This window comes from Microcaecilia unicolor, chromosome 1 (assembly GCF_901765095.1).
Source record: "Microcaecilia unicolor chromosome 1, aMicUni1.1, whole genome shotgun sequence".
Taxonomy (NCBI): domain Eukaryota; kingdom Metazoa; phylum Chordata; class Amphibia; order Gymnophiona; family Siphonopidae; genus Microcaecilia; species Microcaecilia unicolor.
Genome location: NC_044031.1, coordinates 432,310,509 through 432,327,977, shown reverse-complemented (window position 1 = coordinate 432,327,977; position 17,469 = coordinate 432,310,509). Strand labels below are relative to the sequence as shown.

The 17,469-nt window shown below is 44.7% G+C and overlaps 1 protein-coding gene across 2 annotated transcripts in view; it reads right to left on the bottom strand.

Moving 5' to 3' along the window:
- Positions 1-17,469, bottom strand: part of GNAL (G protein subunit alpha L) — a 616,946-nt gene that overhangs the window by 29,706 nt on the left and 569,771 nt on the right. For both annotated transcript variants that reach the window (XM_030212259.1, XM_030212268.1), the window contains exons 9-10: positions 7,786-7,906; positions 289-419 (exon numbers count right to left, since the gene is read on the bottom strand). In XM_030212259.1, the coding sequence (XP_030068119.1) occupies positions 289-419; positions 7,786-7,906 (252 nt within the window). The remainder of the gene's footprint in view (positions 1-288; positions 420-7,785; positions 7,907-17,469) is intronic.

Here is a 17,469-nt window from a genome sequence, read left to right as displayed (position 1 = left end):
TTCAGATCCAATTTCAGCACAGAAATAGTCCTAACCACATTAATTGCTAACTTCTGTAATGTACTGCCCAGAGCAGAGCAGAGCGGAGACCACTCTTAAAACCCATACAAACTCCACCTGCATAACAATTTCAATATAAGTGGCATCCCTATAGGCTTTTGAAGCCAAATTGTGAATACAGTTGTTACAGCCACTGAATGTCCCCAGACCTCTTATTTTTTTTTTTTTAACACCAAAGGAGCTATGATCTTCTGCAATACCTCTAAGAAAACAAGTACACAATCTTACCATCTTCCGGTACAGTGTAACGCACAAATTCTGGAAAATAATCTTCTATTTTAGACTTCCCTGCCAAAACCTTTTCAGCCAACATGTCTTGCTTGTTCAAAAACAAGATGATAGAAATGGTTCGCAACCACCTGTAAAGAATGGAGAAAGCGAGCAACAGTTGTTAGTTTAATTGAAAAGTTGCACGATGTAGAAAGCTCACGATGGCTTTGATTTTGCCTGTTAGTCTATTACCTTGGCCGCAGATCCTTCATAATCTAAGAAGGCTAAGCCTTGACTGCAGACCTGCTCATAGGATGAGGGCTGGTGGCTCTGCAGGAAACACCCTTCCCTCTGAGCACCCAATGCCTCAGTACGGTGTGAAGGGGAACTGTGCTGGTAAGGGTGCTCTCCTGCAGATAAACCAAGGCCCTGTCTTCTCTAGGGACATCAAAGATGCCCTGGCACTCTTCCCAAGAGCACTGAGACTAGTCTCAGCATCAAGGATAAATTCAGCACTGGCTGTGTCATTTGGCACATGCTGAAACCTCCTGCGTGTGCATCACGCTTGATATATGCATCTCACTGTGCTGCACTTTGGCCTAGGACGTTATACAGTGGTGGAAATAAGTATTTGATCCCTTGCTGATTTTGTAAGTTTGCCCACTGACAAAGACATGAGCAGCCCATAATTGAAGGGTAGGTTATTGGTAACAGTGAGAGATAGCACATCACAAATTAAATCCGGAAAATCACATTGTGGAAAGTATATGAATTTATTTGCATTCTGCAGAGGGAAATAAGTATTTGATCCCCCACCAACCAGTAAGAGATCTGGCCCCTACAGACCAGGTAGATGCTCCAAATCAACTCGTTACCTGCATGACAGACAGCTGTCGGCAATGGTCACCTGTATGAAAGACACCTGTCCACAGACTCAGTGAATCAGTCAGACTCTAACCTCTACAAAATGGCCAAGAGCAAGGAGCTGTCTAAGGATGTCAGGGACAAGATCATACACCTGCACAAGGCTGGAATGGGCTACAAAACCATCAGTAAGACGCTGGGCGAGAAGGAGACAACTGTTGGTGCCATAGTAAGAAAATGGAAGAAGTACAAAATGACTGTCAATCGACAAAGATCTGGGGCTCCACGCAAAATCTCACCTCGTGGGGTATCCTTGATCATGAGGAAGGTTATAAATCAGCCTACAACTACAAGGGGGGAACTTGTCAATGATCTCAAGGCAGCTGGGACCACTGTCACCACGAAAACCATTGGTAACACATTACGACATAACGGATTGCAATCCTGCAGTGCCCGCAAGGTCCCCCTGCTCCGGAAGGCACATGTGACGGCCCGTCTGAAGTTTGCCAGTGAACACCTGGATGATGCCGAGAGTGATTGGGAGAAGGTGCTGTGGTCAGATGAGACAAAAATTGAGCTCTTTGGCATGAACTCAACTCGCCGTGTTTGGAGGAAGAGAAATGCTGCCTATGACCCAAAGAACACCGTCCCCACTGTCAAGCATGGAGGTGGAAATGTTATGTTTTGGGGGTGTTTCTCTGCTAAGGGCACAGGACTACTTCACCGCATCAATGGGAGAATGGATGGGGCCATGTACCGTACAATTCTGAGTGACAACCTCCTTCCCTCCGCCAGGGCCTTAAAAATGGGTCGTGGCTAGGTCTTCCAGCACGACAATGACCCAAAACATACAGCCAAGGCAACAAAGGAGTGGCTCAGGAAGAAGCACATTAGGGTCATGGAGTGGCCTAGCCAGTCACCAGACCTTAATCCCATTGAAAACTTATGGAGGGAGCTGAAGCTGCGAGTTGCCAAGCGACAGCCCAGAACTCTTAATGATTTAGAGATGATCTGCAAAGAGGAGTGGACCAAAATTCCTCCTGACATGTGTGCAAACCTCATCATCAACTACAGAAGACGTCTGACCGCTGTGCTTGCCAACAAGGGTTTTGCCACCAAGTATTAGGTCTTGTTTGCCAGAGGGATTAAATACTTATTTCCCTCTGCAGAATGCAAATAAATTCATATACTTTCCACAATGTGATTTTCCGGATTTAATTTGTGATGTGCTATCTCTCACTGTTACCAATAACCTACCCTTCAATTATGGGCTGCTCATGTCTTTGTCAGTGGGCAAACTTACAAAATCAGCAAGGGATCAAATACTTATTTCCACCACTGTACAAGCAACGCTAATATTTCTACAAGTAGCTGTTCCCTAAGAGAAAAAAGGAAATCCTGACAACTACATTGTGGGGATAATGTTATAAATCATTTTGGAGGCAATTCTATAAAGGTTGTCCAAATTAATGTAGGGTGCAGGGTGTGAATTCCATAATGGCTTCTGGGTGCCCACATTCCATTTAGAATAAGCACAAGTCTGTATTTTTATGTCAACATTTAGGCGCTATCACTTCTGCCATGTAAAAGGCAGGTGTAAATGAGAGCAGGTAAATGTTGCACTTTAACAGATAACTTACTGTATTCTACAAAATTATGTGCCTATGTGTGGCACCCACCTATGCCCCAGTCCCTGTATATGCCCCCTTGCAGTTGTGCACTAAGCTAACACAATACCGCTTAGCACACAACCATCACTTATGTGCATGAATATAACATTCACGTATAGGGTTACCATATGTCCGGATTTACCTGGACATGTCCTCTTTTTGAGAACATGTCTGGGCAACCGGGCGGGTTTTGCAAATCTGCCCGTTTGTCCGAATTTCTGGACAAACGAGCAGGCTGGCGGGCCGGACAAACAGGCAGATTGTTAGCCTCCCCTCCCCTTACTTACTACTGCCCTGGTGGTCTAGTGACCTCTTCCACCTTCGGGGCAGGAAAGAGCCCCCTGTTTCCTGCCCGGGGCGCTGCCCTTCACGCATCCTTCCTGTTGCTTACCTCGGCGCTGATTCAAAATGGCCACCGAGAGTTGAAGTGACCTCGCGAGACTTCAACTCTCGGCGGCCATTTTGAATCGGCGCCGAGATCAGCAACAGGAAGGATGCATGCAGGGCAGTGCTCCGGGCAGGAAAGAGGGGGCTCTTTCCTGCCCCGAAGAGGTCACTAGACCACCAGGGCAGTAGTAAGGTAAGGGGAGGGGGGTGATGGGGTGTGTGACAGGGGGGAAGGGAAAATGTGACAGGGACAGAGTGAGGGCGTGAAAGGGGGTGGGGCATGTGTCCTCCTTTTTGGGGGACAAAATATGGTAACCCTATTCACATATGTAAGTGCTAGTATTCTGTAATCTTAGCACGTAAGTGGCATTTAGGTAGTAGAATGAGGGGGTTTTTCTGTGTATGAAGCTTGTTTCACATACAGGTGCAGCTTTGCATATTTTAGAAAATATAGGCTAAAAAATCAGCGCCAAAATACATGCCTAGGCATATTCTATAACATATGCCTAAATTTAGGCATACATTATAGAATACGCCTAGCGCCCATCCGCGTGACTAAATTTAGTTGTGGACAGTTATGCCAAGTAAAACTTGGTGTAAATCCCACTGCCTAAATTAGGTGCGGACCGGGTATATTTATATCAAACGTGCATAGTTTTTAGAAACGCCCATGACCTGCCCATTCTACGCCCCTTTTTCAATTATGCACCTTAGAACTTATGCACATTACTTTACAGTGGTAATTAATGCCACTTAGTGTCAATAATTGCTTGTTAATTGGCAATTGTTGGTGCTGATTGGCATGTTAGCTAAATAAGCTGAGCGCGCAAATCCAGAATACGACTTAAGTTGCACTATATAGAATCTGGGGGTATGCATGTACACGCAGAGAGTACATGCACACATTTGGAGCAGGTGTAAATTTGTGTGTGCAATTGGAAATAGTTCAGGCTCTTATTTTTACAGACACATAGAGGCGTATTTTCAAAGCACTTAGACTCACAAAGTTATGTGGAGGCAAATTTTCAAAGCACTTAGACTTGCAAAGTTACATGGAGGCGTATTTTCAAAGTTCCATAGGAACTTCATCCAGATTCTCTACCCTCCTCCCACTTCTCTACAGCAGAACTCCTACACTCCTTCCTCGGCGGTCCTGTAATGTTGACCCACTCCCCGCTTTCACCTCTACAGCAGGGCTCCTTTTCACCTTCCTTGGTGATCCTTGTCTCCCCCTGCAAAGCCAGGCTCTGCAAATACTTGAGCCGCGCAGTGCAGGAAGTTGGGGAAGTCTTGCAGTTTTCCAACTTCTTGCACCGCGGCGGCTCAAATTTTTATTTTATTTTAGTTACATTTGTACCCTGCGCTTTCCCACTCGTGGCAGGCTCAATGCGGCTTACATATACAGGTACTTATTTGTACCTGGGGCAATGGAGGGTTAAGTGACTTGCCCAGAGTCACAAGGAGCTGTGCCTGAAGTGGGAATCGAACTCAGTTCCCCAGAACCAGAGTCCACCACCCTAACCACTAGGCCACTCCTCCTCCCAATGTCAACCTGATTTAAATTTGACTGAATTCCTACAGAGTTCTCTGGAATATCTGCAGGAAGAGACAAGGAGCGCCAAGAAAGGTGAAAAGAAGCCCTGCTGTAGAAGTAAGAGCAGGTCATGTGTCACGGGTCAACATTAAAAAAAAAAAAATCAGGCAGCATTAAAATGTTAACGTGTCAATAGCGTCATTAATGCATTAAGGGCTGCATTCTATATATGGCACCTGAAAAATCTGCACAGGCATATTCTGTAAAGTACATATAGACTTAAATTTCTGAGCAGTATATAGAATATGCCGAGCAGCTCACCACATGACCAAATTTGGTTGTGTCCATTTATTGCCATGCTTTCCTTGGTGTAAATCCCAATGCACAAATTAGGTGCAGATTGGATGTATTCTATAATAATGCACATAGATTTTAGAAATGCCTACGCCCCACCCATAGCCACACCACCTTTTCAACTACACAACTTAGAATTTAGGTGAACCACGTTACAGAATATGCTTAGCGAGTTGTGCATATAAATCTTAATTAATGCTAGTTAGTGCTGATAATTGCTTAACATCCAATTAACAGCACTGATTAGCTAGTTAACCAATTAAGTTATGTGGATTTTCAGGCACCATATATATAGAATCCGGGGGTAACTGCCCACTCCTAATTTTTTGTAATAAAAAGAAGTAAAACAAAGGAAAGAAAATAAGATAACTGTCTTATTGAATTAACTTAATACGTTTGATTAGCTTTGGAAGGCAATACCTTCTTCAGATCTGAAATGAGCAAATGATGACATGTATCAGAATATATGTGAAAAATAAAAGTATTTCAATGACAGTCTCATGGGGAAAGGAAGGAGTGGGTGTGTGTGTAGGAGGGTTAGAAACAGAGACTGTCATTGAAATGCTTCTCTGTTTCACATATATATTCTGATATGTCTTCATTTGCTCATTTCTGATCTGAAGAAGGTAGTATTGCCTTCAAAAGCTAATCAGAAAATGTATGTTAGTCAAATAGAACAGGTATCATCTTATTTTAATTTCTTTGTTTTATTTCTATTTATTATCTTTCTAAGTGGACTAACATGGCTACCCTACCACTTTACTCAAAATAATCATTTAATATATTTTAACTACTCCTTAAGGACTAATGATTATACCGTTGAGAAATTTCTTTAGATTTTCCATTAGGGTTTAGTTATGATGGTCCACAAAATTTTTTCTAATAAGGCTTTGGGCCCTGTTTACTAAGCTGCGCTGTAGATGCTGTAAATTTTTAGAGTGCGCTAACGATTATATTCCTGTGGGTGTCTCTAGTGTTAGAATGCACTAAAAAGTTTGCGTGCCTACAGTACAGCTTAGTAAACAGTGCCCTAAGTGAATTATATTTGGGTGATCTGTTATTTCTTTCATTTACCTAAGATTTTTCAGATGTCTGCGTTCTTGACATTTCACTAATTAATAAATGGATCTTAACATTTAAAAAACACATACCTTCTGATATTGAAAACTATTTAACCGGCCAGGAACGGGTCCTGGCCAGTTAAATAGTGTTTAAGCACCAAACTGCAGATATTTAGCAGGAGATAACCAGTTATCTCCCACTGAATACCTGAGTTAGTGGCTAGCTGCTAACTGGCTATATCTTGTGACATAGCCGGTTAGGCACGGATATTCAGCGTTTCTATCACTTGCAACAACTATGCTGCCTGTCTCCTTACAATGAGAAGGCAAACCTTGTCTCAGTTGTGCATGCCATGATAACATCAAGACTGGATTACTGTAATGCACTCTACACTGGTCTGTCTACAAAAGTTTATTTTTAAATTTTTAACGTGAACATTTAGAATTTAGTCGTAGGAAATAGATGCCAATGCATGCTTTCACGCTTGGGTCTCCTGTTTCTCACGGCCAACGCTTAAGGCACTCTGAAACCTGGTCCTAGAGGCACCTCAGCCTGTCAGGTTTTCAGGATATCCACAATCTGGCTGGGGTGCCTCCAGGACCAGGTTTCAGAATCACTGGCTAAAGGACTTGCATGGGCTTCCTTCTGCTTCCAAAAGCAATCAAAACTGGTAGATTTTGCTGAAAAGACTCATGAGAGAAGCATGGGAATCATAAGAAATCCTCTCCTCCAACACCCTAATGCTTGCTCTGACCTGACATTATTTTTTGCAGTGGTAAGGCATTTTTGCTTTGGGTGCTCTTTTCTGAGCATTGGGGAGGAAAACAAAATGACCTTATTTACATAAGCTTGACTACACTTGCAAGCTATCTGCACTAGTGCCTTGTATGCTCATTTCCCCTGCTAGACCCCTCAACATTCTACAAAGGTAAATGCAGGGCTAATGGCCTCTAGTGCCTGCATTTAGTTTTGAGCATTGGGGCCTGACAGCATCCGCCATGGTGAAAATCTGTAGGTACACTGAACTCAATGATGTTGAAGTATGCAGAAAATTTTTCCTCCTGTCCTTTTTTAAGGGGGAGGCCTCAGCCTGCTAGCTAAACAGCCTGGGACAGAAAAAAAATCAACCTAAAGGAAAAACAAAAATTTGAATACAGCATCTGATACACATCATACAGAAACTCAAGATGGAAAAAGACTGAAGTGAATCATGAGGTCGAGGATGAGGTCAGATAGGAATTCTCATGTTTGCACAGAAAGACTTCGATTTTCTCAGTTCTAAGAGCTGCGCCATCAGTGCTATAACTGATTTCATCCTGGCTATTGATGAAGAAAGACTTTTTTTTTTCCAAACAGTTGAGTCTAACAAAGTCATAGTCAGAGTCTCCACTGGGGTTAAGTGACCACAGTAATTGTCTATAGTGTGGTACCTCACCCCATTGTTTCTAACAATGGTAGATCCCTCTTTCATGATGTATTGTTACTCATCAAGTTTAAAAGTCCAGTTAACCTAGAGGGAAGGTACTGTAATAAGGGACACTGCATGTGTCGACATCCTAAGGGTGGGTACCATTAATGACACTAGCTTGTGGACCCACCTGCAACATGATCTATAACATACAATAATACATTTGAATCCTTTACCTGTTGTTCCAAATACTTTTGAAGAGATCCAAGGACTCCCGTAGCCTGTTTGTGTTGTTGTCTTCCCTTATTACCATGTTGTAACTACTACAGGCCACGACAAAAATTATAGCAGTAACATCTAGATGGGAAGAAACATTAATAAATGAAAGAGTGTTATAGAGAAGCCAAGCCTGTGTTATTACTTGAGCATCATTTATCCTTCCTTCTCAAACTCTAGTAATAATATGGACCAATATTTAACGGGACTAACAGAGTTAGCAGCCACCACTAAACATGCGAATCCCCTATCTGTGAATTTTCAGCAGGTCGTATGGATAGAACAGCAGAAAATTCCCTCCAAATGTTCCAGTGAGGCAGTGAGCAAAAGAAATTGAATAATTCTGAGAAATCATATGAAGGGTTAATTTTGTTTAAAGGTGCTCAGATATTATTTTAAATTCTCAGTTCTGCTAGCAAGTGAAGGAATGTTATCTGGTTTAAGTTATTTACATTTGCTGGGCTGGGTTAGAAAGGTCAGACACAGGAATTTCTTTCAACCTTGTGAGGGATGGATTGCTAAGCAAACACATGTATTCTATTATGAGCCGGTATATAGCAGGCTGTTTGTTTAGGATTAGTTTAAAATGCTTAGAAGAAATACTGTTTAGAGAGAGGCAATAGATTAGTATTTACAAGTTTTTGATATTTAGAATATGTTTACTCTGTGTAGTTAAATGTAGAATGTCTGTTAAATTCTGTATTACTCTTTGTCTGCTGTTTAAGACTGCAGTTGAGGAGATCAACATGTGGTTAGACTTATCTGCAGTTCTGGCTGGTTTAATATATAAGCTGATAGGTGAACGAGGTCAGGGCTAGTTAGCTCTCGTCTCCTTGATTAATTATAAGCTAAGTGTAGGACTGGGTCAGTTTGAGGAATACCAAACCTATGTAACTGATATTTCAAAAGTAATGATTGGTTGAGGCAAGGTGACCAATCTATTCCTTAAACCAATTGGGAGTAAAGGGGGCTAGGCTAGGAGGAGGGCTTAGGACCCTATTTAAGTAGGAGCAGAAGCAGTTTACGTCAGAAGGAGCTCAGAAGAAAGGAAGAAAGCTGGAAGACAACAGGAGAGACAGCATAAGAAGAGAAGCAGCTGAGACAAAGACACAGAGAGCTGAGAGAAAGACACAAAGAGCTAAGAGAGGAGAAGAGAGCTAGAACTGATGTCCTGCTTTGTTTGCTGGCAAATAAAGAAGATTTCTCTCTCATTCTGGTGTGTGCTGTCTGACTCCTGAAGCATCACAAATTCCTATCCCAATTCCTGCAACAATTCTTGGTGGCAGCGGTGGGATAAATCCTGCATTAATCCCAGCACCCAACTGACTGGAGAACATTTGCCGGGTATGTATTCTGTATTTTGTATTGTAATCCTAGCTAGGAAGTTGTAAACCAGCCCCTCAAGAAAGAGGGAAGGAGAATCTGATCAATTCTCAGCAAAGGCCCTAGTACCTTCTAGTCGCGGGGACTAGAAGCGAAAACGCTTGAGCTTATCTGTATCTGAGAAATTTGAAATTGTTGGGTGGGATTTTCTGTATGGGATGTGTGATGCTTGAATGTTAGAAGAGTGCAGACCTCTTACTGCATTCTCAAAAACTCCTTCCCTCTTTGTGTGTTGTAACTGTAAGCATTATGGGTGGGACATCATCTAGAACAATTGCTACCCCCCTAGATTGTATGCTTAGAAATTTCAAAAAAGGATTTTTAATTAATGACTATGGACAGACTTTAAGCTCAGGTACTTTAAGAACCTTGTGTGAAGTTGAGTGGCCATCTATGGGAGTGGGGTGGCCCCCTAGTGGCAGCTTAGATATTGAAGTAATCCGGAAGGTCTACAGCATAGTAGTAGGAGGACCAGAATATTCTGAACAACTCCCTTATATAGATTCCTGGGACAGCCTTGTGACTGACCCTCCCTCTTGGTTGAAAACTTATATGGGATCCCCAGTAAAATTCATGTTAGGCCGTGTTCAAAGAAAGATTAGAAAATCTAAACTAGAAGAGGGAAAGAGCCCTAGGAAGCCTACCACCCAATCGGTGGCTTCCGCCCCTACCCTGTCTGAGAAACCCATACTCTCTGATGACCCCTCAGACCTTGAGCCGCCACCTTATGGCCCATTGTTGGGGTTCCGTGCCGCCCCCAGAGATCCACGCCACCCAGCCCAAGCCTCTCCAGCACAGGCTTCTCCGGATAGTTCTTCCCCTCCTGTGCCAAACCTGCCACACCCTAGGTTGGACTTTTCACCTGGCCTCTACCCTTCTGTGCCAAATCCTCTCCTGTTAACCTCTGAAGACCCGTTTTGGGTTCCACTCCCTGACTCCTCAACTCCTGACAGCCCAGCCTCTCCTTCTAATACCCCTACCCACTCATCAGGGGCCCGGCATCCCTTTCAATGGACTGATTCACCTGTGACCACCTCTCAGTCTATGAGTACCCCTCCCCATCCCTCAGGGGTTCAACACACCTCCACTGAATGGGTTAGACCTGCTGCAATTACCTTTGAGCATGATAGGAGGGTAGCTCCTAGCTCTACCTCAGGTTCCATTCCCACCTCCTCGAGAGTTCTGCCACTTCGTCAGGTAACTACCACTCGACCGGATCCTAATAATCAGGGTCAGGTTATACAGGCACAGGCCTATCAGTATGTACCCTTCACAACCACCGATCTCCTGAATTGGAAGACGCATTATCCCTCTTATACTGAAAAGCCTCAGGCGGTGGTGGACCTAGTGACTAGCATTATGGCCACCCATAACCCAACCTGGACTGATTGTCAACAACTTCTCCTGACCCTCTTCACAACTGAGGAGAGGCGGAAGATTTTGCAAAATGCTGAGGCCATCACGCGAGAGCGTGTCCCCGGGGGGATACAGGACCCAGAGGGATGGGTTAGAGCTCGGTTTCCTCGCGCAGCTCCAGATTGGGATCCAAATGATGGGCAGCACTATGAACTGTTGTCTGGCTATTGCCGGGACTTACTGGAAGGTATGAGGAAAGGCATAAAGAGGCCCATTAATCTGGCAAAGGTCTCTGAAATTCTCCAAGGGGCAACTGAATCCCCTGGGGCCTTTCTAGAGCGACTAATTGAAGCCTACAGAACATACACCCCATTTGACCCTGAAGCCCAAGAAAACCAGAGAATGGTGAATAGCGCATTGGTGGCCCAGAGTATGCCAGATATCCGGAAGAAGTTGCAGCGTCAGGAGGGATTCGCAGGGATGAATACCACCCAGCTAATTGAGATCGCAACCAAGGTTTTCATTAATAGAGATCAGGAGGTGCGCCGAGAGGCTGACCGGAAGATGCAGAAGAAGGCCGACCTTTTAGCGGCAGCCATTATTAATTCCACTCTTAATCGAGGTCGACCTCTAGCTAATGGGAAGCCAAAGTGGGACCCCGGACCACCAGCCAGGCTCCGAGATTCCTTCAATCAATCCCGGCCAAGGGGGGAGAATCCCAGACCAAGATTGGAGAGGGATCAGTGTGCCTATTGTAAGGAAAGAGGGCACTGGAAAGATGAATGCCCCCAGAGGCGCCAGGGACTGAGAAGGGGACCAGGAGATCGAGGAAGCCGAGGCCGAGTTCGAGAGGGAAGATATGAGCCTCCTGAATCTGACATCATCGGGATAGCCGAGATGGCAGAATGGGACGAATAGGACAGACCGGGTTCCTACAAACTGGGCTCCCAGGAACCTATGGTCAAGTTAACTATAGGGAGCCGCTCAATTCCATTCATGATTGATACAGGAGCGGAACATTCTGTTGTGACGGAGCGATTAGCGCCTGTGTCTGGAAAAACTGTCCGAGTGGTGGGTGCCACGGGGGTGCAGAACCGGAGGCCCTTCCTGACAACCCGTAGATGCCAATTGGGCTCACACATAGTCACTCATGAATTCCTGTATATGCCAGACTGTCCAATCCCTTTGTTAGGTCGAGACCTGCTGTCCAAGCTTAGGGCCCAAATTTCCTTTGACTCTGATGGCCAGACTTCAGTCTCCTTTCGGCCCCCAACATCCAGCCCTAAGGGTATACTGAGTTTCTGTTGCCCTCTTGAAGAAGAATGGCGGCTGCATCAGTCGCAGGGCCAAGTTGACCTACCCCTGGCAGACAGCTTTCAGGTCAGTGGGGTATGGGCAGAAGATAATTCCCCAGGGTTGGCCCGAAATATTCCTCCTGTACATGTAGACTTACTTCCAAGTGCCCGGCCAATCCATCTTCGCCAATACCCAATTCCCAGAAAGGCTCTGGAAGGGATTCAAGCACATTTGAATCGTCTGTTATCCCATGGAATTATTCGACCTTGCCAGTCTCCATGGAATACGCCACTATTGCCAGTTCAGAAGCCAGGGACTGAGGATTACCGGCCAGTCCAAGACTTACGAGTGGTTAACAAATCCACTATTTCATTACACCCTGTAGTGCCTAATCCATATGTCCTGCTAGGATTGATACCTTCTGGAGCTACCCATTTCACAACACTAGATTTAAAAGATGCCTTCTTTTGTATTCGGGTGGCCCCCGCCAGTCAATTGCTTTTTGCCTTTCAATGGGAAAACCCAGTAACAGGAAGGAAGCTTCAGTATACATGGACCCGCCTGCCACAGGGGTTCAAGAATTCCCCCACTATTTTTGGGACAGCCCTAGGACAAGACCTTAAGACTTTTAAATCTGAGCCTTCCAGGCGAGTTTTACTTCAGTATGTAGATGATCTCCTGATTGCAGCAGTGACTCAGGAAGAGTGTTTTGAGGCTACCAGAGAATTGCTGGAGCTACTCTTGGATGCAGGCTATAAGGTCTCACGCTCAAAGGCCCAACTTTGTCAGTCAGAAGTGAAGTATCTGGGCTTTTGCATTTCCCAGGGAAGTCGGAGATTGGATGCTAGTAGGAAGCAAGCAGTAGCTGCAATTCCCCAACCCAAGTCCAGAAGGGAAGTTAGGGAATTTCTGGGAGCAGCCGGATTCTGCAGAATTTGGATTCCAAATTTTGCATTGATGGCGAAACCCCTATACCAAGCCACAAAGGGGGGTGAAAAGGAACCATTTGAATGGGGATCTACTGCTCAACAATCTTTCATTGCCATAAAGAAAGCCCTACTCCAAGCCCCTGCGTTAGGCCTTCCTGATGTGGAGAAACCTTTCTCATTGTATGTCCATGAGAGACAGGGGGTTGCTCTGGGTGTGCTGACCCAGATGATGGGATCCTGGCAGAGGCCTGTTGCATACCTGTCTAAACAGCTGGATGGAGTGGCTAAAGGATGGCCAGCCTGCATGAGGGCCATTGCAGCAACAGCCTTACTGGTCCAGGAAGCTGATAAGTTGACCTTGGGGCAAGAACTGGTTGTTAAAGTCCCCCATGCAGTTCTCACCCTCATGGAGTATAAGGGCAACCACTGGTTTACAAATAACCGCATGGTTAAGTACCAAGCTAGTTTGTGTGAGAATCCACGGATACACCTGGAAACAGTGGCTACATTCAATCCCGCCACTCTTTTGCCAGCATCTGAGGGACCACTGGATCATGACTGTATCCAAACTATGGATGAAGTGTATTCCAGTCGACCAGATCTTAAAGATGTTCCATGGAGGGACCCAGATGTAATTTATTTCACAGATGGAAGCAGTTATGTGGAGAACTCCAAGCGACTGGCAGGCTATGCTGTGGTGACAGAAGACAAGGTGATAGAAGCAAGAGCCCTGCCCCAAGGAACTTCAGCTCAGAAAGCAGAACTTGTGGCCCTCATACGAGCTCTGGAGTTAGCAGCAGGACTGGTAACCAACATTTATACTGATTCCAAATATGCCTTCACAACTCTACATGCTCATGGAGCTTTGTATAAGGAAAAGGGACTCATAAATGCTGCAGGCCAACCTGTTAAGTATGGACCTGAAATACTTCAGTTGCTAGAGGCTGTGTGGGCCCCTAAGAAGGTAGCTGTCATTCATTGCAGGGGACACCAAAGAATAGATACTCCAGTGGCCCGAGGGAACCGTCATGCTGATCGGGTGGCCAAGGAAGCTGCTCGAGGACCCCCAGCAAGTACTGTGACCCCCCTGTTCCAAATTCGATTGCAAGAATGGACACCTATGTATACCCAAATGGAAGAGAAATGGGCTCAAGAAGAAGGTGCAGTAAGGAGACCTGATGGTTGGTTACATCTCCCTGATACCAGAGTTCTGGTGCCACGCCACCTAGCTTGGCCTGTAGTGTCTCAAGCTCATGACCTATCACACTTAGGGAAAACAGCACTAGCCCGCCTACTCAATCGAGTAGTGGTGCTGGAAGGATTGGATAGTCTGGTTGCCACTGCCTCTGCCCGATGTACTCTCTGTGCCCAGAATAATGCTCGTCAGGGACCCCGTATTCCACCAGGAGTTCAGTCTAGAGGACTAACACCCTTTGAGTCCCTAGTTATAGACTTCACAGAAATGCCCAGGAGTGGTAGGTTCCGATACCTCTTAGTCATGGTCTGTACCTTTTCTGGGTGGGTGGAAGCATATCCTACAGTCACTGAGAAAGCCACAGAAGTAGCTCGAGCCCTCCTTAGGGATGTCATCCCCAGGTATGGACTGCCTCTTGCCATAGGTTCAGATAATGGTCCCGCCTTTGTTGAAGCTACACTTCAGGCCCTGTCCCGCGCTTTGCGCATTACCTGGAAATTGCATTGTGCCTATCGTCCCCAGAGTTCAGGGCAGGTTGAGCGGGCAAACAGAACCTTGAAAAATAGCCTAGCAAAGATTTGTCAGGAAACCCAATTGAAATGGCCACAGGCACTGCCACTAGCCCTTTTCCGTCTCCGATGCACTCCAACTAAAGGAACAGCCCTCTCTCCCTTTGAAATTGTGTATGGGAAGCCCCCAGCCATTTTACAGGGAATTAAGGGAGACATAGGGATTTTAGGGTCTGCCCAGGTGCAGGAGCAGGTAGCCCTCCTGGGTAAGATAATTTCTGAGCTTCAGTCTTATGTGAGAGAAATAAACCCTGTCCCCTTCCAGGCTCAGGTACATTCCTTCCTGCCAGGGGATAGAGTTTGGGTGAAAGACTGGAGGCTCCAGCCTTTGGGGCCCCGATGGAAAGGACCTTTTACTGTTTTGCTTTCTACCCCTACAGCTGTGAAGGTCGCAGGGATAACTCCATGGGTCCATTGGTCTCGAATTAAGTCTGCTGACCAGACTGAGCCCAGCACGGATCAGACGGAGCCTAAACAGTGGAGAGCAGAAAGAGATCCAGCGGAGCCATTGAAGTTGCGCCTGACCCGAATCAAAGAATCTACTAGCTGAAAAGAAGGGTCAACTGCATACTGCAGGAGCGGCTGAACTTCGGCTTCATACTGAGACTCTTTCTTGCCTGATTCTGGCTTTCTTGGAATTTGAAAGCTTGATCCTTGTCAGTTGAGGGTCTATCCCAACTGGTATAAGAACTCAAAGACTGAGAACATTATATGAGAGTAATCTGTGATTAGCACAGACTGTTGAAATATTACTGCTTAATTAGTTTGCTGTATTTGTTTTAGATTAGGAAGAAAGAAAATGTTATTCCTAGTTAGGACCACTATAATCTCCAGAGTCTGAGTTGTGAGACTTATCTCTGCATAAGCTGATTTTAGTCTCAAAGGGGGGAATGAGGCAGTGAGCAAAAGAAATTGAATAATTCTGAGAAATCATATGAAGGGTTAATTTTGTTTAAAGGTGCTCAGATATTATTTTAAATTCTCAGTTCTGCTAGCAAGTGAAGGAATGTTATCTGGTTTAAGTTATTTACATTTGCTGGGCTGGGTTAGAAAGGTCAGACACAGGAATTTCTTTCAACCTTGTGAGGGATGGATTGCTAAGCAAACACATGTATTCTATTATGAGCCGGTATATAGCAGGCTGTTTGTTTAGGATTAGTTTAAAATGCTTAGAAGAAATACTGTTTAGAGAGAGGCAATAGATTAGTATTTACAAGTTTTTGATATTTAGAATATGTTTACTCTGTGTAGTTAAATGTAGAATGTCTGTTAAATTCTGTATTACTCTTTGTCTGCTGTTTAAGACTGCAGTTGAGGAGATCAACATGTGGTTAGACTTATCTGCAGTTCTGGCTGGTTTAATATATAAGCTGATAGGTGAACGAGGTCAGGGCTAGTTAGCTCTCGTCTCCTTGATTAATTATAAGCTAAGTGTAGGACTGGGTCAGTTTGAGGAATACCAAACCTATGTAACTGATATTTCAAAAGTAATGATTGGTTGAGGCAAGGTGACCAATCTATTCCTTAAACCAATTGGGAGTAAAGGGGGCTAGGCTAGGAGGAGGGCTTAGGACCCTATTTAAGTAGGAGCAGAAGCAGTTTACGTCAGAAGGAGCTCAGAAGAAAGGAAGAAAGCTGGAAGACAACAGGAGAGACAGCATAAGAAGAGAAGCAGCTGAGACAAAGACACAGAGAGCTGAGAGAAAGACACAAAGAGCTAAGAGAGGAGAAGAGAGCTAGAACTGATGTCCTGCTTTGTTTGCTGGCAAATAAAGAAGATTTCTCTCTCATTCTGGTGTGTGCTGTCTGACTCCTGAAGCATCACAAATTCCTATCCCAATTCCTGCAACACCAGAACTATCTGAATAGTGCCGGGTCAGCAAGAAAGCATTTTTGCCTTTGAAACACATAACCCCGGATTCTATATCTGATGCCCAAAATTCCATGCTGTCATTTGGCATACATTGGGCATATTCCATAATTGCGCACACAACTTAATTGACAAATGAGCAGTTAATTGGCAATAACTGGACACTAATAATTACAGGTACTAATTTTCCTAGTTGGGATTCTATAAAGATGTGTGTGTAAATCTTCTGTGAAAATCCAAGAATGGGTGTGGCCAAGGGAGGGGAATGGGTGGACCAGGGGCTTTCCTAGAAATTGTGAGCAGTGCGCAGTGTCATAGAATATGGTAGATCCATGCCTAATTTCGGTGCAAGAATTTCCATCATGTTTCAGTTGGTATAAATCCTCGTGCCCAAAACTGGGCGAGGATCCTGGCACTAAGCATTATTCTATAAGCGGCACCCAAATTTGGGTGCTGTTTATAGAATACCACTTACTTTTTTTCAGCACCCAAATCTGGGGCCACTACTCAGCTAAATGTATAGTTCCTGAATATCACTGCTACACATATAGCTACTGGATGCCAGTGGTCTGTAAATATATTCATAGAACAGATTATTCGAATAGTGCAACTGAAAATATGAGTTTAAAACACAGACTGCTATGGCAGAAGAAATGCTTAAGATTATTAAGTCTTCTGTCAGAAAGTCTTTCAAGCACCAAGTTCATCTTTTTCTCTGGTGGCAGATTTAGTGTGGCCCTGTTTGGCCTTGCCTCAAGCACCTTTGAACTGCTCTACTCCTGTTTTTCATACAAATTCTGTAATTCTCTGTTACCTACCTTGCTAAAGGTTTCTCATTCAACGTTTCCACCTCCCTTCTCTCTCCTTATTGACTGTGCTGCCCTCTATTGGCTTGACAATCTCATGCAGTGTATGAGCTGGAGACTGGGACTTGTGTGTTCTCTAAAGCTCAGGTATTGTATCATTGCTGGAGAAATCTCACGTAGGGCCAACAAAAGGTGCAAGAGCAGAAATCCTACTTAAATAAGACCCTTTTGACTTTCCCA